This window comes from Magnolia sinica, chromosome 9 (genome assembly GCF_029962835.1).
Source record: "Magnolia sinica isolate HGM2019 chromosome 9, MsV1, whole genome shotgun sequence".
Lineage (NCBI taxonomy): Eukaryota > Viridiplantae > Streptophyta > Magnoliopsida > Magnoliales > Magnoliaceae > Magnolia > Magnolia sinica.
Genome location: NC_080581.1, coordinates 14,658,374 through 14,682,302, shown reverse-complemented (window position 1 = coordinate 14,682,302; position 23,929 = coordinate 14,658,374). Strand labels below are relative to the sequence as shown.

Below are 23,929 nucleotides of genomic sequence, written 5' to 3'. Positions count from 1 at the left end.
ATTTGGTACATGTGGCATCCAGGATAGGAGCCATCATACCAACTGTTTGGATTGCTGAACCATGGGCCCTGCTCATACAAAATCAATAAGAATATGATCGACAAATTTTCGGCCCAAGCACCACATAATAGCTCATGGATAGCTATTGTGTCCTTGTGCCAAAGCACAGTATCAAACTAGAAAAATCTAAAATATATGGCACAAACTTGCCCTATTTGATCAAATTGATGATATATTTTAGCTCCAAAGCCATTATAGATCTGCTAATGATTTACAATGTATTGTAGTTGCAGCTTAAAAGCCATAAACACCCAGTCTGTATGTTTATGCATCGGTATATGACGTCTCCTGCTGATAAAAAACAGGGGAAAAAACAAAGGAGGGGGAGGAGAGGTGCAACAGCTTGAAATAGAACCCATCATAAGATTCGAAAATGACACCTGCAAGAAACCCACGAAACTTTACAGTAAGCATACAGAAAATTTGAAGCACAAATCAAAGCATTCTAATCCATGTTTGAGAAATCTACAAGGCATGAAAAAATAATAATAATAATAACAGAACAGTGGAGGAAAAATAAGAGCAAGCTAGAACAAGCAACATGCAGACACCTACTCAGATTCTCCCTCTTTTTTTCCCCCCTTCTAACTAAGAGAAATAAGAGTTAGAACAAAAGGTCCTAGGCTGAAGGAGACCTAGAACCAAAACTAACTGTAAATAACAATGAACATGGTGTCAAAATCTTGAAAACATGCCACCAGACAGTGTTCAGCCAGATCAGGTCAACGGGAACTCACTTGAGCATACAACTAGTAATTTAATCAACAGTTTGTAGTAATATATTCTTTCATTCCTTCATCATAGAGAATCCGAGGCACAAGAAATGATCCAGTGCTCTCAGAGCACTATAAGTTATGGTGCTTCTAGTTGCATCGGTTCACTTGGACAGTCCAATCAATCAATCTGAACTGTCCATTAGGTCAAGAACACTTTTCACAGGCTATTAAGCAAACATAGGACTGATCAGATGATTCAATACATCCATGCATTGGCCTTATTTTTCTACAGCATCCTTTCTCTAAGCCATGGGTTGGAAGCATATGATTGCCTAACAAAAGTGATTCTTTAGAATCACGAGCAATTGATGATATGGATCATTTTTTTTTTTTGAAAGACAATGCAACTTTATTAAACACCAAAGATAAAAAAGGAAACAACAAAACAAAACAAAAAAAGACGCCCCTTCAGGGCACCCAATCCCGGATGAACGAGATAACCCGATTGCTAACCCCCTTAACAAGCCACTCCTATTACGACAACATCGATTGTTCCCTTCGCCCCAGATCAACCAACGAATGGTGAGGAGGGCAACCCTCCATAGAGACACCCTTCCTTCCGGCCCCACCAGCATGCCAAGAAAGGAGAAGGCCTTGATCTAATTTGGCATCACCAGCGCACGCTGAACGAAGACAAAACGACGGACCAGACTAACAAAGGGAAGGGGCAGTAAATGAACAAGTGATCCACCAACTCTGCATCTTTAAGACAGAGGAGAAATGTTAAGCACCATTTCCCTCTTGAAGATTGTCGATGGTGAGGATCCTACTCCTGACTACAAGCATAGGACCAAGTGATCCACTGACTCCGCATCTTTAAGGCAGAAGAGAAATGTTAAGCAACACCATTGCCCTCTTGAAGATTGTCGATGGTAAGGATCCTATTCCTGCCTACAAGCATAGGACCAAACAGGGCCACATGATAACAGGAGGCAGAATATGTGTGCTGTGAAATAATGATTAGAAAGACTTCACCGAAAAAATCACCAATTTATCCCTAAGCCACACCAGCATGTCTCTTATTCCCAGAGAATGATGGATCCCCTGCATGCGAGAAAGAAGCGGCAAGAAATCATCGAATTCATAACCAAATACATTCCTACAACAAGGAGCCCAAACACCTCCAAATCCGGACACCGAGAAGCAGCAGTCCACCGAAACATCGGCAAAAGAGAATGAACAGGCCAAGGAAAAATATCTCAAATTGAGGAATCCCCGCGCAAGATATCGTCACAAAATCTAACCCTCGACCCATCCCCTACTGCAAAGCCCAAGATAGAAAACTTTACTAGCAATACTAACAACGGCTTTCCAAAGGAAATATGCTCGATATAGAGACGATTCTTTTATCCGCCAACCCATGACTAATGAAATGTATTTTCCGGACACAACGGACCTCCACTAGTTTCCTCCTCGACTCCGGATCTCTAGACCCATTTCCCCAAGAAGGCAGAATTCAAATCATCGAGTTGATGAATTCCGGAAGCACCCTCGGCAAAGGGTCTGCAAACCTCCTTCCAACTGCGCAAGATGAAATTTACCTTTAGACACTCCTTGCCAAAGAAAATCCCTCCAAAGTTTATCAATCCTATCAAGGACCAACTTCGGGCCCCTGAATAAAGACATATAATAAACAAGGAGACTGGTGAGGGCATCCTTAATCAGAGTGATTCTACCTCCCAAGGACAAAAGTTTGCTTTTCTAGGGAGAGCTTCCTCTACATTCTCTCTACCACTGAATACCGGAGATGCTTGGCAGGCTCACCTATGCAAAAAGGCAAACCAAAATCAGAGGAGGGAAGAGACCTAGTCCAGCAATCGAAAATGCCAGCCAGCCGAGTCGCCTCTTCTTAAGACAAGTGAATCCTGAGCAACTCAATTTTGGCCAAATTAACCTTGAGACCCGAAACAACTTCAAAACATCCAATTATCTTCCTGAGATTGTCCACATTGGACACATTAGCCTCACTGAAAATCAGAGAATCATCAGCAATTTGAAGGTGGCTAATGCGTTGGGGGACATTCTCAATCTCAAAACCCTAGAAAACATCCTACTTAGGGTTGCACATACCATAAAAAACAAAAAGGGAGAAAGAAGATGCCCATAGCGAAGACCCCTCGAGGCACGGAAGAAACCAAAAGGGGAACCATAACAGAACAAAGAACCTGGCCGAGGAAAAAAAAGCCTTGATCCAGAGTCTCCACTTGGCCCCACATCTGATGCGAACCACATATAATCAAGAAAAGACCAATCGACATGGTCATACGCCTTTTCCAAATCTAATTTACACAAAATGCCTTGCCTATCAGCCCTATGACAGGAATGTAGAGACTCATGTTGATGGGGGCATCACGCGCACGCCCCCCACCCTATGCACATACGCAGGGAGGAAGAAGGCCTCACTATCGATCTGGATCAACGACGACCTCTATGGAGGACCTCTTAGTTAGGGAGTTGTGCTATGGAACATTGGAGTGGACCCAATCATCATAGAGATTCCACCATTGGATCTCATGATTGTGGCCCACTACCCTAGATGATCTAGGATTTTGAGTTTTGGTTATTATCATTATTAGGAACATCATGAACGGTTTTGATTGCGTTGATTAGTTGTTATTTTTGTTATTTCGTCTCTAAGTAATAGTGTACGCACATGGCGCGGCTTTTGGGGTTTAGGTTTTTCTTATAAATAGACAACCCCATGTAGGTTTTTTCATTGAAGTTTATGAATAAAGTTCTGCGTTTTTCTTCTTCTCTATCTCTCTGAGTTGAAGGATCTAATTGGGTGTGAAATCCTCCATTCTTCAAAGGACTAACTACCGTGGTGCGAAGCCACAACCATCCCAAATCGTCTCCACCCCCTACACCCCACATCCCTCATCTCCCACAACCATCCCATCTTCAGATTTATCCTTTTTTTGGCACTCGAGTTCTCTTATACAACAGGTTTCCAGATTCTGACCCACCAGGGAGCTGAAACTTCGACAGAGCACCACGCACTCACCGTACATCAGATTGGCGTGATATTTGGCATAAGGGAGGACCCCCCCTGGCCGACCAACCCCAAGCTGCCCCTTTTTGGATTCGTGGGCCCCGCACACGTGCGGGCAGGATCCCACGCACGTGCATCTAGACCCGACAGCTGTCCACACATGTGGACTAACTCTGGTTTGTCTCTCTCCTCTATTTCATTCATCTCTCGCCTTATATCCTTAACCCTAACCCTAGATAATCCTAATTCCAAGTTTTTTCCCACTTTTGCAAACCCTAGACTTTTCCCAATTTGAAACATAGTGAATCCCTTAAATTGGGGAACGATCCTTTGCAAGAGTGGATCAATCTTACACTCCTTTGGAAATTGTTTGGTTTATAATTTTAATTGATCTAGCCCTAAGCGTGTGTAGGCTTGCACCCTCGTAGATTCCTGTGGTTGAATGTTTGATCATATGTGGGACGTGGAATTTTGTGATTGTTTAAAACTGGTATGATCTAAAGCTTGAAATCTTGCATGTCATATTTAATTTCATATCCCGCATCAAATTTGGTATTAGAGCTTAGGGTTTTCATAGGGGAATGCATTGCATGTTTAGGGTTTAGTCTATTCACGTTTATTTTGCATCAAGTCTCATCATATAAAGCTGTTTAGGACCAATCATTCACAACAGGGTCTGCTGAATTTTGTATTATCAGAAAATCCCCAATTTTCATGGCTGAATTTCCTGTTAACAAACTATTTGGGCAGTTATGTTGCTAGAATTTTAATAGCATTGTGCAGTTCCCTCATATAGAGTCATATAGGATCATTTAGTCTCATTTAGATGCATATAGTGTATTAGAGAGTCTTTAAGTTGAGTGAGTAGTTGTATGCCCACACGTACTGGTCGTGCTTTTGGCTTGCACCCTACACTAATCATGAAGCAATTACAAGAGTCAATAAACAATATAACCCGGCAGTTTGAATCTTTGTGTAGGCGCTTGGAACAACATATTGACCAACGCTTTAAACAGCTTAATGTGCGCGTTACCCAACTAGAGACCTTCGCTCGAGCAAACCCCACCACTGGAAAGATGCCCAATCTCAGGCAAGTGGTTAGGATGATAGACCAAGGAATGGAGGTGGCCAAGGAATTGGTCATGGGCATGCACCCGTGCACCCACCCCGCGAGGGGCATCATGATCACTATAACCCAAATGCGCGACTCCTCCAAGGAGTTAGAGTAAAAGCCTCTACGTTTGATGGCCACTTGGACCCTAAAGCTTTTCTAGATTGTTTGGCAGATATGGACCACTATTTTGAGTGGTACGACATGTTGGATGCGCGCCGAGTCCGATTTGTTAAGATGAAACTTGTGGGCCAAGCAAAGAGGTTTTGGGCTACTATGGAGCGAAAGAAAGAGAGGCCCAGGGAACCCCCAATAGTCCATTGGGGAGAAATGAAAGAAACTCTTAAGGAAAAGTATCTCCCTTCTTTTATCGCTTGAGGTTGCTTGAAGAATGGCAGTCTCTTCGACAAAGTTCCATGAGTGTGGCTGAATACATTAAGAAGTTCAAAAAGTACTTGACCCGATGTGAAGTTGATGAGGATCCCGTACTCACTCTTGCTTGATTTACGACGGGCCTCCATTCTAACATTAGAAGAGAGTTGCTCGCCAACGACATAAACACTCTTAAATAGATGTATCAAGTAGTGTTAGAGGTCGAGCAATACCTCAAAGCATCTGTGAGAAGGCGGTTTAAGTTTCGGGATTATGTCGGTAAGGCCAACCTTTCCGGGGCTAAGCTTGGCACTGGATATCAATACAAGCCTTCCAATAGTTCTCAGTCTAGGCTCAAGGATGATAAGGGTAAAGGGGTTGTCGGATCTAGCTCGCGCAAAAATGAGGCGACTAGGTGTTTTAGATGTCAGGGGTTTGGTTACTTTGCCCACCAGTGTGGCAAGAAAGAGGGCACCAAGGTGTTCCTTATTGATGAGCAAGTAGAAGTAGTGCCCCCAGAGAGTGACGGCGAATAGGAAAAATATGAGCCAGCAGAAATCCCTAGTGATGTAGTGAAAAGAGCTATAAGATGATCGTGGATAGTGGTAGTTGTGCCAACGTGGCATCAACTAGCACTGTGAGCCGTTTAGGCTTGAAGCTTGAAGCCCATCCTCAACCCTATAGAGTGTCTTGGGTTGATGAAACTTCCATTCCAGTCTCGCACCGTTGTCTTGTTCCTATTCAGTTTGGATCATATAAAGATATACTTTGGTATGATGTTGTTTCCATGGATGTTGGCCATATCATTCTGGGTAGGCCCTGGCTCTATGATAGGGATGTCACCATATTTGGTCGTTCAAATGTGTGTACATTCAGGTTTGAGGGCAAGAAAATCAAGCTAAACCCACTTCCACCCAAGAACACGACTGGAAAGGAGTCCACCACACAGAGTAGTTTGAGCAGCTCAAAAGAATTGAAGGAATCGAAGTTCAAGTCTGAGCCTCTCCATATTCTAAATGCCAAGGACTTTGAGCAAGAGATTGAGTCGAACTCGATAGTGTACACCCTTGTAGCTAGGGAGAGTGCACCAGAGGCTAGTGTAGAGTTACCCATTGAGGCTATTCCGACAGTGGATGAGTTTCGTGATGTCTTTCCTATGGATCTACCGGATGAGCTTCCCCCTGTGAGGGATATATAGCACGCCATTGATTTAGTCTATGGGACGACTCTACCAAACTTCCCTCATTACAGAATGAACCCAAAGGAGCATGCAAAATTGAAGAGACAGATTGATAAGCTCCTAGAAAAGGGTTTCATTCGAGAGAGCATGAGCCCGTGTGCCGTGCCCGCCCTTCTTACACCTAAGAAGGATGGCACATGGAGGATGTGTGTTGATAATAGGCTCATCAACAAAATCACAATCAAGTACCAGTTTCCCATACCGCGTCTTAATGACATGTTGGATATGATGGCCAACGCTACTATCTTCTCGAAAATTGACCCCAAAAGTGGTTATCACCAAATCCATGTATGCCCTAGTGATGAGTGGAAGACGGCCTTCAAGAAGAAGAATGGGCTATACGAGTGGCTAGTCATGCCTTTTGGGCTGACTAATGCCTCAAATACCTTCATGCGTGTGATGACCCAAGTGTTAAGGCCCTTCATAAGGAAGTTCCTGGTTGTCTACTTTGATGGCATCCTAATTTATAGCATGACCAAGGAGCAACACCTCAACCATTTGAGGCAAGTTTGTGGGTCTTTAGAGCCGAGAAATTCTACGCCACCTAAAGAAGTGTGCGTTTATGTCTAGTAGTGTTATCTTCTTAGATTTTGTTATGTCAGCTGAGGGCGTGTTGGCAGATTCCGAGAAGGTCAAAGCCATTATCAATTGGCCTGAACCCCACAATATTCACAAGGTGTGCAGCTTTCACCGCTTGGCCACCTTCTATATGCAGTTCAATCGAGGATTCAGTTTCATTATAGCTCCCATCACGGATTGCATAAAAAAAGGAAAGTTTCAATGGACGAAGGCAACCTCGAAGGCCTTCAAGGAGATAAAGGTCAGGATGACCGAAGCTCCAGTTAGGCAACTTCTGGATTTTTTGAAAGTTTTTGAAGTTACATGCGATGTGTCAGGAGTGAGCATATGAGTACTTAGTCAGGAAGGACACTCTATCGCCTTTTTTAGTGAGAAACTGAATGAGGCGAAGCAAAAATACTCCACCTATGACAAAGAATTCTGTGGTAGTGCAATCACTGCGCCACTGGCGTCATTATCTATTGCCGCAAGAATTCGTCTTGTTTTCTGATCACGAAGCCTTGAGATATCTAAACTCTTAGAAGAAATTAAACCTTAGACACGCCAAGTGGGTTTAATTCCTTCAAGAGTATACTTTTGTGCTTAAGCACAAAGCCGGTGTAGAGAATAAGCTTGCCGACGCGTTGAGTCGTCGAGTCGCGTTACTCAATTCCATAAGTGTTGAAGTCATGGGCCTCGAGCATGTCAAAGAGGATTATTCTGCGTGCCCAGATTTTGGAGTTGTGTACGCATTGTTGTTAGGGAGTCCGTCAGGAGCTAGCAGTGAGTACTTGATTTTGAATGGATATTTGTTTAGGAGTAACCGCTTGTGCATACCTCGCACCTCCCTCCGCGATTTTCTTGTCTGAGACTTACATTCAGGAGAGGTCGCAGGTCATTTTGGTCAAGACAAGACCATTGCCCTAGTGGAGGATATGTTCAATTAGTCAAGCCTCAAGCGAGACATGGCCAAGATTATATAGTGCGATGTCGTACTTGTCAGCTGGCAAAGTAGAAAAAGCAGAACACGAGGTTATACACACCTTTGCCAGTTCCATTCGCCCTTTGGCAGGACATCAGTATGAACTTCGTGCTTATGCTCCCCAAGACTATTTGAAAACACGATTCCATATTTGTTATCGTGGACCGTTTTTCTAAAATGACCCACTTCATTCCTTATTTGAAGACCTCCAACGCATCTCATGTTGCCAAGTTATTCTTTAGTGAAGTCGTCAAACTACATGGGTTACCCAAAACCATAGTGTTTGACCGTGACATACGATTCATAAGTTATTTTTGGAAGACACTATGGCATATGATGAATACTAAGCTCCAATTTTCTTCTGCCTACCACCCTCAAACCGATGGTCAGACTGAGGTAGTCAATAGGAGCCTAGGAAATTTGCTTAGGTTTTTAGTGGGGGAGCACACCAGGACGTGGGACACTGTACTACCTATCATTGAGTTTGCATTTAATAGTTCTATCAATAGATCCACTAGTTTGAGTCCTTTCGAAGCCGTTACTGGTTATAAACCTAAGAGGCCTATTGATCTTGTCCCCATGTCCTTGTCTCATAGGCCATCAGAGTCTCCAGAGTCTTTTGCACATCACGTCCATACACAACATCAAGAAATCCGGCAACAGATCAATACTAGTAATGAACATTACAAAATTTCTACAAACCAACATAAAAAATTCAAGGAATTTAATATAGGGGACTCTATGATGGTCCGCATCAAGCCAGAGCGATACCCTCAGGGAGCCATTCGTAAATTACACACGCATGGCGCTAGATCATTCAAAATTATAAAACGAAACGGTCTTAATGCATATGTGGTAGATCTTCCACCTTCCATAGGAATTAGTTCCACATTCAATATGAAGGATCTAGTTGCATTTCAGGAGACCACAGATACCTTGTACAGCCTTTCGCCGAACCATCCTGATTTCCCAGACCTTTTCCTTGATCTATGGCCTATTCCCGACCCATCTTCCCAGCCTCTACCTCTCATACCTACCCTTCCCACACCCAGAGAGGAGATAGAGGATATCTTGGACCATCAGATAGTATCGACGTCGGACGATGGATTTCAAAAATTCCTAGTCAAGTGGAAGTCACGCCCAGCTTCAGATAATACATGGCTCACTGAGAAGGAGCTTCAGAGACTTGATCCTGACATCTTGGAACGGTCCAGGAGTTTGGTTTCGCTTGCAAAACTTTCGCAGCCAGGGAGAGTTGATGGGGACATCACGCACACACTCACGACCCCCACCCTACGCACATATGAGAGAAGGCCTCACTATCGATCTAGATTGACGACGACCTCTATGGAGGATCTCTTAGTTAAGGGGTTGTGCTATGAAGCATTGGAGTGGACCCGATCATCACAGAGATTCTACCATTGGATCTCATGATCGTGACCCACTACCCTAAATGATCTAGGATTTTGAGTTCTGGTTATTATCATTATTAAGAACATCATAAACGGTTTTGATTGCGTTGATTAGTTGTTATTTTTGTTATTTCGTTCATCTCTAAGTCATAGTGTGCGCACATGGTGCGGCTTTTGAGGTTTAAGTTTTTCTTATAAATAGACAACTCCATGTAGGTTTTTTCATTAAAGTTTATGAATAAAATTCTACGTTTTTCTTCTTCTCTGTCTCTCTAAGTTGAAGAATCTAATTGGGTGCAAAACCCTCCCTTCCTCGAAGGGCTAACTACCGTAGTGCGAAGCTACAACCATCTCAGATCGTCTCCACCCCCTATACCGCACATACCTCATCTCCCACAGCCATCCCATCTTTAGATTTATCCTTTTTTTGGCACTCAAGTTCTCTTATACAGCAGGTTTCCAGATTCTGGCCCACCAGGGGGCTGAAACTTTGGCGGAGCACCACGCACTCACCGTACATCGGATTGACATGATATTTGGCATAAGGGAGGACCACCCCTGGCCGACCAACCCCAAGCTGCCCCTTTTTGGATTCGTGGGCCCTACACACGTGCGGGCAGGATCCCACGCACGTGCGTCTGGACCCGACCGCTGTCCACACATGTCGACTATCTCTGGTTTGTCTCTCTCCTCTATTTCACTCCTCTCTCGCCTTATATCCTTAACCCTAACCCTAGATAATCTCAATTCCAAGTTTTTTCCCACTTTTGAAACCCTAGACTTTTCCCGATTTGAAACATAGTGAACCCCTTGAATTGGGGAACAATCCTTTGCAAGAGTGGATCAATCTTACACTCCTTTGAGCATTGTTTGGTTTATAATTTTAATTGATCCAGCCCTAAGCGTGTGTAGGCTTGGACCGCCGTAGATTCCCCTGGTTGAATGTTTGACCGTATGTGGGACGTGGAATTTTGTGATTGTTTAAAACTGGTATGATCTAGAGCTTGAAATCTTGCATTTCATATTTAATTTCATGTCCTGCATCACATGTGCAATAAGCGCACTGTCAAGGATTCTTCGGACAATGAAGGCATTGTGGAACAGGGAAATTAACTTAGGAAGCATTGCTTTCACTCTTTGGCCGAGAATCTTCCCAATAATTTTATAAGCAATATTAATCTGACTAATAGGCCTAAAGTCTTTCAGAGACTCTACACCTTGAAGCTTCGAAATCACAACGATGAAAGAACAACCCATCTCGGATGGCATGCGGCCAAAATCAGAGAATTTCTCAACGAAACCCAACAGATCCTGCTTGACCATCTCCTAGAAGACCAGGAAAGCCAATGGGAACCCATCCAACCCCAAGGCTTTGTCCCTTTCTAAATCCATGACAACAACGCTAACTTCCTCCTCGCGAACAGATGCCTCAAGGTTGGTAGCCTCCTTCGAGGAGAAACTATCAAAGGACAAATTGTCAAGATTCAGCTGCACCCAGGGCTTGACCGAGAGTAAATTCAATTAGAAATTGACGATTACATCACAAATAGAAGCCTTATCAAATAACCTTACCCCATCAACGAAGGTGAAAGGGATGCAGTTGATCAAGGCTCTAACATTGGCTATACCATGGAAGAACTTAGTGTTCTTATTTCCTTCCTTAAGCCGGGTAGCCTAAGAGTGCCGGCGTTGTTTGATCTCCTCTTTAATTCGAGCACAACAATCAACAGATAGCATCTTTCGAAGCCTTCTCATCAGCGTAGAATTGATCACCTTCTTCCTTGATGTCCAACAACTGGATCTCATGGAGAATGGACTTCAGCTCCAACTCTCTTTGATCAAACACTTTTTTTTCCAAAGCTTCAGCCTAGCCTACAGCACCTTCATCTTTTGGAAAAGCTTGAAGCCCGCTCGTCCTATAACCACAAAAGAGGACAACCAACCCAAGACCAAGTCCTGAAAGCCCTCCACTTCGGGCCCAGCCAACTCGAATCGAAAAGACTTTGGACCCCAATCAACCTCATCCACCTCAAGAAGAATTGGACAGTGATCATAAGCAGGTTTAGGAAGGCCCCTTTGATGAACCAAAGGGAAAGAATCTACCCACCCAGGAGAAACAAGGAATCTATCCAGCTTGGACATGGCTAAGTTTGCCTGGGGTGGAGAGAGAGAGAGAGAGAATGTGGGTGCACGTGTTCAACATTCAAGCTAAGTAAAAGTTTCTCTTTTTCCTAATTATATTCTTTTATTATTTGGTATGTAATGACAAGTAGACTTCTATTCTACCAAATTATTTATTACAATCTTTATTGTGGTGCTCCTTAAGAATTTGCCATCTATACTCATTTACTCATGCTTTCCCTCTTTTTTCGATTTTAAAGACACTCCATATGCTAAAGGGTAAGTAAAAAAATAAATAAATAAAATCTGCAGTTCTTGACCTTCAATTCATACACATTATAGATAATCCCTTTTTGCATGCCCCATGCCCTTGATAAGTTGTTAACCACGACAGGATTCATCATTCCTGCATATTGAATACCCCCATGCCCATTGAAAGGTGCTCTCACTGGAGAGTAATATAAAAAATTGCTTGCTGTGGAGGGGGGGTTGGTAAGGTCTGTGTCCTAGGGAATAGCTAGAGTATATCAACACATGATTCAAAGGCAGCAGTGTTGGGCATAAAATCACATGGAAACCAAATTTGTGGTCCCCTCAGGAATGTTTGTGGCTTACTCCAGATCTGTGGTGAGGTAGGATCTAATGAGGAGTAGATCATGGCCCTGAGAGAAGGATTACACATTGCTGAAGCCTTTTTCAAGGGAATTCAGACATTGAAGGTGACTCATGCAACAGAGCTTGGAGTTCTGCACTCTATATTTTGAAATTAGATCCATTTTGGACAATAGGAGGGTTGTATTTTCTAAAGTTCTGAGTACAGGAACTACATTGCTGATTCTCTTGCTATAAGAGGGAGATGTGACAGGGTCAACCAAATTGGTCCCTCAATCTCTTGTTTGGTGTATTCCTTCTTTCAATAAAGTTTATGTTGCCGTTCCAAACACGCGCGCGCGCGCACACAGAGGTAAGAAAGAAAACCTCATGAGGGATTTCCAGAAAGAACCTCATGCTGGTCTTCAGACTGTTGTTTACATGCTCAAGATGATTTGTTGTGCTCATAGAAGTAAAATTGACTATTAAATTCACGCATAACATTGAACATATTCACACACACACTAAGATCAGACATGGTTCAAATCCACACAATATTACTAGACCAATCTAACAATCGTATGTGTTGGATTTTTTATTTTTAAAGGCGCTGATACTAGTAAGATGGAATAAAATCCTCAACATGTGACGTGAATTCACAATTTTTGGAGCTCATTTCTAAAAACAAAATCCAGTGCTAAAAAGAAACCCTAGAGAGGCAGAGATGAATTTGCATGTAATTGAAGATTTTCGCGGGATCATCATTGCTAAAAAGAAAATCCAAATTGCGGAATGGTAGATAAGGTATATTTCAACATTAAGGTCACAAGTTTGGGCCTGTCCAGTGTTTTAAATAGCTTTGCTATGTAGCATGTAGCTTACGCTACGTCCCATAGCTTACCCTTAACGCCACGCAGCTAATGAAAATAACTTAAGTCACATGTAGCCTACACTACATGCTACATAGCCTATGGTACACGCTATGTAGCTTACACTACGAGTTATTTTTCACTAAAACATTAAATCAATTAATGTTATAAATGATTTGATACATTTTTCATTTTTTTTTTTTTAAAAAAAAGTAATCTTTTGATTTTAGTAAAATAATATAAGTAATAGTATTAAATCAATTAGGTTGATCATTCTTTACCTTTATACTTAATCTTTGCCTTCCCCATTATTTTAGATTGTGTTTGGTAGCACCAAATTTCATAATTAATCAAACTAATTTGGTACAAAATAACATAAATTTTCCTGAGATTTGGGCAACCAGGCACAACCTTAATTAAAAATCTGAAATAGCATGTAGTTTAAGCCTCACACTTCAGAGGGGTGAACACTATGCTACATGTTGTTCACGACTTAAAACAAGGGGCCCAACTTACCTATCAAAACAACAACAACAAAATTAAAATTACCCTTCCAAAAAATCAAAATTATGACATAATGTTACTGCATGAAACATGAGCAAACCTGGAAATAGTTCACAGCAAGTAAAACAACAGCATGCTTAATCTAGTGGTGAACTTATACTAGGTGAACTTGAAAACTCATTATCAAACATAACTAACACACTTTCATATACATAAAAATTAAAAATTAAATCCCGATGGCTGCAGGAAGTGCACAGACAACGATTATGAGCGCATGCCTTATCATGATTATAAGCGCATGCCCTTTCGTTATTAGAAGACTTTGAAAGATCACAATGCTCTAATCTGATGAGCGGGCAGCAAGACCATAATCAATTAAAAGAACATATTCAAAGTTTTACAACTTATTGAAGGGCAAGGAGGAATTGAAAGCATACCCCAACAGACCCCGACCATGCCATGGTCTGGGTGTCACAGATAAATTTACAAGGGCACCCTGCCTCAAAATTACCAAAGGAACAGCACGGCCCTGGTTCAACTGAGCTTCCGAAGCAAGCCTCGGAAGCAGTTCTTCACCAATTTCCACATTTCCAAATTTCACAATCTGGTCTCCAAGCTGTAGCCCATCTTCTGCCGCAGGAGATGCATCCGCTATTTCATCAACCATTGCAAAGGGTACCCGGACGACTGGTTCCAAATCCATTGGAATGCAACTATCTTCTGAAATACCACCGCGAGACGAAAGAGATGCAATGGTGTTGGTATGAGGTATCTCTTGATTATTTGACCCCTCGCCATTAGCTGGACAGTGAATGAAAAAAAATGTAGCGAGTGTTACAGTGAAAATCATTACTTCATCTGGTGATGACATCTTGTGATTTCAAAAACAGGCAAAGTATCTCAAATACCAGATTCTTTAGCAGTAATAAAGCAATATAAGCTCAAAATATCACCACTCTATCCATGCATATGATTGCTAAGTCATTAGCCCAAAAAAAGGGCAAAAGAACACAGTTATTTAACAACTGTATCAAACTTCTAACTTTTCTCACTACACAATCATGATTTAATTCTTTAACAAGGTTTGGTGAAAAACGTGTGGGAAGTGAAGGTGAATCACACATCTACCGGCTGAAAACGGCAAAGCCAAGGATAAACAGACCTGGTCCAGTAATAATCTTCTAGGACAAACCAAAACAAAAAATCATTCAATGGCTTTCTCTAACTAGAATTCATGAATTGTCAATTTTTCAAAAATAAGAAAAAAGAGGAATCCTTCAATTACAGCATTCAATGAGGATCCACAAGAAAAACCTTCTAGAACATGAGGATGTCTAATTCAATTCCGTGGAGTATAAAAATAAAAAGACAGGAACATCTAAAGATCACATATTAAAAGAACCACCACATTTATGATAAAGATGTAGCAAAAGCTCAATAAAATGGATTAGACACCAGCATGTATCATGAGGATGCTTCACTTTAAAAGAGGTGTGTCAAGAATGACAACTGAACTCAATAAGAAATCACCATCTCAACAAACTTTTAAGAGTAGTTCTACTGTAACGGTGCCACAGCCATATTATCGTTCTAATGAAGTAACTCATCCTACCTGGATCTTTCGTGGGCAATGATACATTGTGAGCAAGTCTCGCCGAATGCAGAACTTGTAAGTTTTCATGTATTTTGTCCGTGATATCCTTGTAGTCATTTCGTAGTTCTGCAATAAAAGCAAGTTTAGACAAGAATTCTCGGCAGAAATAGCTGTAAATAAACAACAGCTATTGCAGAATGAAACTATATGATAAACACATGGATGAGAATATTGCATTGGTATCAATTATTGTGCTGATCAACAGCAACTTCTGAGGTAAAGTAGAACATACATAGGATTTAAATTTGGATTTCAAGATCCAAATAAAAACTGTATTGCTGTTGTATTCAGTTAAATGGTGCATATAACTACAGAATCCATGAGAACTGTGAAACATCCATAGTCCAAAATTAAGCTGCATAGCTAAAGTGCTACTAAGATGTCAGTAGCATCACCCTTCACATCTTATTTCACATGTTCCAATTAATGTTAGATCTTAATCAGTGAAAAAGAATGACATAAAAAAAACCAAGACTAAAGCAATAGGATATCCCATCCTGGCAGGATCCAACTGCAATTACCAGGGACATCCCTGCATTTCTATTAGCTTGATCGTCTGCAATAGTTATTAGCTTCAACACCAACAATGTGATCAGAGGAGGAAACTGGACCTTTAAAATATGTACATAATTTACTACAAAATATTGACTATTTCAGATTTTAGGGATTCTTTATTACCACCCATTTCCATAGGGATGCAAGTGGAACCACCAATCTTTCTGATATATGTGTGTCAGCTAGGGATATTTGCTAACCAAGAGTTTGTATATAGCTGGCCCTTCTATGGTCAACAAAAATTTATCATTGCTGATCAGAAGGAAAAGGTGAAAGGGGAAAAACAAAGGTGAATCAATGAAAATTATCTTTGTGCGATGTAAGTGTCAAATAAAAATAGACATAATGATAGTATATATTGCTTTGAGGATACCATGCTGATTATAATAAGATTAATAATAAAACTATCATCATTAATTAATGAAAAGAGGGATATAATTTACGGTTGCATGCACATGAACTAGGCGAGGAGCCAAAAATAAGACTGGAATGCAGTCTGAGATAAACAAATAAAGCTAAAGAACACATAAAGCTTAAAGATGCATGTGATTTTCATCTGCACGTCTGAACCATGGAACGAAAAAAACGTCAATAATATAGCATTTGTCAAATATCTTCTGATGCAGGACAATTAACTACTTGCTCTAAAAGCTCGAACTGTTAGAGTATGGCGAATTAATCCCTTTATCCCATAGCCCAGGCCCCATATCTCATGGGTTAGGACCTCGGCCGAACCCCCTTCGTGGGCCCCAAATCACATGGGCCGCCCACCCCGAGTGTGTCCCCGCATCCCACGGGCTACTCCACTCGAGCCCGGTGTGAAATGCGCATTACTCACCCCTGGTAAGGAGTCTCGAACACGAGACCTCTCCCGTGGACCCCAAATCGCATGGGTCACCCACCCCGAGTGTGCCCTTGCATTCAACAGGCGACCCCACTCGAGCCCAGTGTGAAAATGCCCCTGCATTAATCACCCCCGGTGAGGAGTCTCGAACACGAGACCTCCCGCTTTAATACCAATTTGATGCAGGACAATTAACCACTTGCTCTAAAAGCTTGAACTGTTAGAGTATGGCGAATTAATCCCTTTATCCCATAGCCCAGGCCCCATATCTCATGGGTTAGGACCTCGACCGAACCCCCTTCGTGGGCCCCAAATCACATGAGCTACCCACCCCGAGTGTGTCCCCGCATCCCACGGGCTACTCCACTCGAGCCCGGTGTGAAATGCGCATTACTCACCCCTGGTAAGGAGTCTCAAACACGAGACCTCCCCCGTAGACCCCAAATCGCATGGGTCACCCACCCCGAGTATGGCCCTGCATCAAACAGGCAACCCCACTCGAGCCTAGTGTGAAAATTCCCCTGCATTATCTTCTAAAACTATGAAACCTAAGGAAATAAATGGCCTAACGATACACATTTCAAATTCACGTATCATGCATCCTAGATTCCTAATGGAGTTCTTCACATCCAGTGGGTGAAAAGGATTACAGAATTCAACTATAAGAAGCATGTCAGTTTTTTTTCCTTTTAAACAGTAGAAGCATGTGACAGACTGACAGTACTGAGAAACAATTAATTAAGGGAAGATCATGGACAAAGCAAGATCATGGACAAAGCACACAATAGCAGCTGCGCATTGACCTCGCTCATGATCCTGACCCACTTGAATTCGTAGGGAGATCAAGAAAGAGGAGTGCCAAATAGATCCAACATTGGGCCACTGATCCATTGTTTAAGTGTGCACAGATATTCCAAGCCTTTCAAAGTAAAATGCCTCCAAGGAGTCTCTGCTCTCCATAACAGAACTCCAGAAAATGGTTATGATTTATGAAAACCAAGAAAAAAAAAACTACAATCCAGTCAAAATTCTTAACACCCCAAACAGAGGAAATCGTACCTGGATTGATTGATTGAAGCTTTGTTTCTTGAAGCGTGATAATGTCCACCTTTGATTTCTTGCAAACCTTCCTGCATGGGCCCTCTTATCCCCTACAACCCAACCCCCGCACATTCCATGACAAGATTAACACTGGGCACCACCTTTTCCCGACCTTGCCCTCTTCCCTCCACTTGTTCTCGCCATGGGTTCGTAGTTGATAGAGCAATTGAGACTCAACAGCTCTCTTAGGCCTCCGGGAGACTTCTTCAACTTCAATCCTTGGCCCTCTTGCTGCCACTGAACAACCATGGCCTCGGCGAATTGCAAAAACTCGTAAACATCCTCGTCTCATGAGCCAAATGATAGGCCTGCCAAACCTCCCACTCTCAAAAGAGCATCTTTTACTCGTCGAAGTTGTTCCTCTAAGATCAAACCACCCCGCCCAAACTTCCAGAGAGCCATAGGATCTTCGATAAACCCAGCAACGATGGTCAGAATCTTTGCAACTAAAATTTTTCCGAAACAAAGGGGGGTAACCATAAGCGGGTCCTCAAGGTTCTCACCATTTGAAACCTCCACTACTATTTGCATCTCCTTCCAAAATCAAACGGTTAGCATCTACCAAAGCCCCTTCGTCTACTTCTACTTTGTGGCTGAAGCTATTCCTAGCAAGCTCGAATTTCTCCAGCCCTGCCTGCCAGTTTGCCACCACCAGCTCAAGGCCCAATCTCTTCTCAGCTCCCCGTTCTTCCAAAGAAGGAGCTAGCGAAATGAGATTTCGCGGGTTCAAGTCAAAATAAGAGACATTAGCTTTGCATGTGACCTCACTAATTAGACGTGTGGGTGTGTAAAAACCCTCCCCATGTGTCGGAGACACTAAGGGGTTCCCATCATCTAACCCACATGTGACCGATCTCAAGGCGGAGACCCTTATAGTTTCCTCTTGACACATGTCAAGATCTGCAGCCTCCACATGAACGAGAGGATGAGTTTCCCTCCCCGGGGATGTGATTGGGATTGAGAGACACTTGTCCAACTCGGCATCCTGAGCCAAGCAAAAGTTGTTAGGTTCGACCTAAGCAAGGTTCAAAGAAGGCTCTGAATCTGACCCTAACATTTTAAATAGGTTTGGGGGTTTTCTGAGCACCTGTGGAGTACAAAACGCCAGCTGCCCTCGCCATGCACGATCCCTCTTCACCTACCTCCATAGCTGCATTAGACACTTGACGCGTGTCCTGCTCTTGATTTTGTGCTCTTGCGGAGAACTAGTCTCATGCTCCTTCAGCCAATCTTTGCCAGCTTCCATGGCAATCGAACTTCACACCTTCCTCCTGGGAACTCCACATGACTCCCCATTGAGGAAAGGAAGACCCTGACTCCTTTTGAACCCACAAAGACACATGCTTGTCTCCGATCAACACCAAGATGTAAGTTGAAGGCAGGATCCCTTTCTTTCGCCTCACCTGAGCTCGAATCACTCTCATCTCTTCACTAGTCTCCGTAGCGGGGTCGATCTGCAGCACTTCTCCCAAAAAGGAGGCTATTGCAAGGCAAAAAATCCGAAAACCAAAACCCCAGAGGCACTCCCCAAATGACATGTGCTCCTCCTTTTGAACCCACAAAGACACGTGCTTGCCTCTCACTTATGAAACCCTGTTTATTGGTTTGAAATGTTGATTGTTTTTTTTTTTTGTTTTTTTTTTCGAAGAGCGATTGTTTTTCGCGATAAGCATTCATTATATTTAAACTAATCCAGAGGTTAAGGCATCAATTTCAATATAATTGTTCTATAAACCATCTAAATTGAGGCCCACCATCTGATCGGTTTAACTTGAATCAGCGCATTTGCCACATATAGAATTCTGAGAACCCATCCTTCAAAAAAAAGAATTCTGAGAACCCATATATCAGCCAAAGCATCCAAGTTTTTCTCATTACAGTATTGCCAAAAAATTTACTTAAATCTACTAGGGGGGAATAGCACATGTGACGCATGTGATGAGAGGGCGAGAGGAAAAAAACGAGAGGCATGAAGTGAAAGTCTGCAGCTACACACAACACTTTCAACGGTGGGCGACCCATCAGCACTTCTTCCAATGTCATGGCCCACTTGAGTTTTATATCTACCTCGTTTTAAGGTTGGCGTCCTGGCATAAAATGGCACAATAGATGTATTGAGTAGATTTCATATAATCATCATGGTGGGCCTCACACAACCTTTGTTGGCGGCTCCCTACTAGTACCATCAATGCAAGCTACAAGCAGAAAAGAGGAGAGTGCCTACTCGCACTAAATAACCATCCTTCTTGCAGTTATGACCTGAGCCACTGTAGGCTTGTTCCCAGTGAAATTTGAACCATTAGACCAACTACGACCACATATTTAGTTGCCAAAATAATCATACTTCCTTGCAAGTATAACCTAAGCCATTGTGGGCTTGTTCCCGGTGAAATTTGAACCTTTAGACCAACAACGGCCACATTTTTAGTTGTCAAAATACCCTTACCTTCGTAGCAATGTCTTCTCATGTCCTTTGAATATCCACAGGTCTTGGTTGCATGCAAATTGCATGGGCTTGAAAGGTAGATTGTTTTTCATGTTTTTTTTTCAAAGAGAGATTGTTTTTCGCGTTAAGCATTCATTATGTATAAACTAATCCACTAGTTAAGCCATCAATTTCAGTATAATTGTTTTATAAACCATCTAAATTGAGGCCCACCATCTGATCGGTTTAGCTTGAATTGGCACATTTGCCACATAGAGAATTCCGAGAACCCATCCTTCAAAAAAAGAATTCTGAGAACCCACGTATCATCCAAAGCATACAAGTTTTTCTCATTACAGTATCGCCAAAATTTTTACTTAAATCTACAAGGAGGAAAAGCGCGTGTGAAGCGCGTGGTGAGAGGGAGAGAAAAAAAAAATGAGAGAGGCATGAAGCAAAAGTCTGCAGCTACACGCAACGCTTTCAACGGTGGGCGACCCATCACCACTTCTTCTAGTGTCATGGCCCACTTGAGTTTTATAGCTACCTCATTTTAAGGCTGGAGTCCTAGCATGAAATGGCACAATAGATGTACTAAGTGGATTTCATATAGTCATCATGGCGGGCTTCGCACAGCCTTTGTTGGCGGCTCCCTAGTAGTACCGTCAGGGCAGGCTACGAGCAAAAATGAGGAGAGTGCCTACTTGCACTAAGTAATCATACTTCTTTCGAGTATAACCTAAGCCATTGTGGGCTTGTTCCCAATGAAATTTGAACCGTTAGACCAACAACGGCCACATATTTTAGTTGCTAAAATACCCCTACCTGTAAATTGCATGGGCAAAAATGCCAAGAGTTGCTTACATTATATATAGTAGATTTTGTCAAGGTTTTTATTCATGGGTACTTTAGCGACATCCCTAAAGCTTTTGAATGACACGTGGGACATCTAACAAATCAGGATGGTTCATTCAATAGTACGATTAGGATCAAGCCACCGGGCAAAAATCACACCTATTTGGATGATCCTAGCCCTATAAATGAGGCCAAAGTTCCAACCGTTGGTTTTTTTTATGAGCCACAGATCACGTGGTTGGATTCATAAATCTCAAAGTGCTACTTTGGAACCATAAGCAATACCAAGTGGGATCTATTGGACCTAATTTTGTTTCTCCGCCCAATCTTGACTGTCCATTTTCTATCCTATTGATTGGATGCCTTGGATCATCTGATTGGCATGATTTTTGCACCATGGCTTGTCTTTAGTTGTCTGAAATAATGGATGGCTCAAATTCATGATTGCGTATCCCACGCATCAAGTAAAAGCTTTGGTGACATTGCTAATGTCCCCATAGAGGTGAGGATGTTAGCAAAACCCTTGTTAAAAAGAAGAGGTGTGACAAATATCTACAAATTGTGTGAATCGTCATTGGGTTAGTATGTGTACCAGCGAGACGACGGCGGTCTGCACGAACAGATGGAATGTCAATATCCGACCGCGGAAATCCCTACACGAAATCCATACTTGTCAAACTAGGGCAAATCAATCTAAAACAGCTTTTCTCTACTGAAGTTACGGTGATTTTTCCCATTGAGGTTGTGTTTAGGTGCACAAGCGAATAGAATTGCAATTGCTAGTCTTTGTAAAGTGGAAATAATACCCGAATTGCAATTTCATTCACCGACGTTCATATCAAGTGTCTGAGACTCCAAACTGCAAATCGAAAGGGCTACTTCCTTGGATTACGAGTACTGGGCCTAACGATTGCGGTTGAATTCGATAGTGCACCCAAACGCGCAACGGAAGAACCGATGGGGAATGGAAATCTTGCCTGGGAATCAGTGAGAGGGTCGGAGATTCCTGGCCCACCTGGCTGGGTGAGACGAGAGATGATACCGCTCATCTCGACCTCGATCGCGTCTCTCTTCTCCTGGAGAGAGATCGTCTCCGCCTTCAGATTCGTCGCCACCATCTCTCTCTCTCTCTCTCTCTCTCTATCCTTGTGTGTGGTTTTACAGAGGAATTCTAGTGTTCTGCTCGCTGTCGATTTCCTGCGACAAGTAGGAGCGGGACTTGGCTGCGACCCGATATGCGTGGGACCCTGACCGTAAGGGCCACGTCGATGTATGCGTGGTATATCCACACCGTCCATCTGTTTTGCCAGATTATTTTAGAGCATGGCCCAAAAAAATCCAGATACAAATTTTAAGTGAACCAGGCCACGGGAAACATTGGTTATTGACCATTAAAAATATTTTGTGCGCCACAATGCCCTTCGATCAAGTTGATACTGTTTTTTTATTTTTCTTTTTCTTCTCATCCAAGTCTCCTTGACCTTTCGGTTGGATGCTCAACAAACAATACGGATGGATATTGGAAATTTAAAATGTGCACATTCAGGACCACTGTTTCTTGTGGTGTAGTCCACCTGAAATTTTTATCTGCTTCTTTTTGAACCGTATCTAAAAATAAGCTAAGAAAACAAATAAACATTATACATATACGACATATATATCAAGGTGGGTCTTACTGGTCCCACCCACCTGAAAGTTTTATATGCTTCTTTTTGGACCACATCTAAAAATAAACTAAGAAAACAAATAGACACTATAGATATACAACATACATATCAAGGTGTGTCTTACAAGTCCCACCCACTTGATGGTTATGGGTGGAAGATCAGGGGCCTAGATTGCATCAAAAGTGGATTGTGTATAAAGTAATTTAGTGGGCCATATGATATTGAGTAAACTTCATGGAGCCCAGCGTGATGTCTTATCTAACATTTTTCTATTCATTATTGGAAATGGCCCCAAAAATGAGACAGGTTGAGAACTGACGGTGGGCCAAGCCATCAAAAACAATGGTGATTGAATACCCCACCAGTAAAAGCATCCTTCAAACATCCTAGGGCCCACTATAATGTTTATTGGCCACCCAACCTATTGGTTAGGTGTAGCGCCTCGGATTTCGGGGGCCGAGTAGATACTTGACTCCCAATATCCTGAGTGCCACTTATACTTTGCGGAAATGGAATTTTATAATTCATTTTACCTGGCATTTAAGGAATTCATATAATTAAAATAGATTATGCAATGTACTCTAAAATAAATGTAAATCTTAACGCAAATAAATCAAATAACAAATAAAATATATTTATTTAGAGTACGGGACTATGATTGAGTAAAATATACAGTTTCAAAAATATAGAACGTATCGACTATAAAATCTCATTGACGTCCTGAAAGTGTCTTACATTGGCCCATCTAGCAACTGGAAGTACGAGGACTCCTTTGAGTTTGTGTGAGCCTCCTCAAACGCATCGGATTCCCAGTACCTGTATCTACGAAAGTGTCTGGTTGATGTTTTAAAACACCGTCCCAGAGCGGGAGTAATTGATCAACTCAGTGGCTCCATTAGCATCAAGTTGCACGAGTTATCAATTCCACAAGCGCGAATAATAAGAAACAATTAAACACATGATTCCAAAATACTCTTGTCAATGCACATGCTTGGTATTATGAAATGATGCATGCCTTCACCATCCAACACTCCCTCAAACAACACCATCTATATGTTCACATATGACCAACACTCCTTCAATGCGACCTTGATTGCCGAGTTGCCAACCTATGCTAATGCAATGCTATGAATATTCATATTAGCCGAGTATTTAATTAAATCCGTTCATCCAACAAGATTGGGGAAGCTGAAACACCTCCATTTAATCAATGGTATTATTCAAATCACTTAGCCCATGG

The 23,929-nt window shown here is 42.2% G+C and overlaps 1 protein-coding gene across 1 annotated transcript; it reads right to left on the bottom strand.

The window, feature by feature from the left end:
- Nucleotides 1–393: 393 nt before the first annotated feature.
- Nucleotides 394–22,211, bottom strand: LOC131256963 (uncharacterized). Its single transcript, XM_058258085.1, has 5 exons — nucleotides 22,000–22,211; nucleotides 21,615–21,675; nucleotides 15,201–15,308; nucleotides 14,026–14,389; nucleotides 394–440 (listed from the first exon to the last, which is right to left on the bottom strand). The coding sequence occupies exons 1-5, from the start codon at nucleotides 22,138–22,140 to the stop codon at nucleotides 419–421; spliced, it is 696 nt and encodes a 231-aa protein (XP_058114068.1). The 5' UTR covers nucleotides 22,141–22,211; the 3' UTR covers nucleotides 394–418.
- Between the last annotated feature and the right edge of the window lie 1,718 nt (nucleotides 22,212–23,929).

Coding starts and splice junctions, on each gene's coding strand:
- LOC131256963 (XM_058258085.1), bottom strand. CDS start 22,140: ATGGTGGCGACGAATCTGAAGGCGGAGACGATCTCTCTCCAGGAGAAG. Junction 15,309..21,614: donor AGACCGCCGTCGTCTCGCTG/GTACACATACTA, acceptor CTTTTATTGCAG/AACTACGAAATGACTACAAG. Junction 441..14,025: donor CATGGTCGGGGTCTGTTGGG/GTATGCTTTCAA, acceptor GGTTTCTTGCAG/GTGTCATTTTCGAATCTTAT.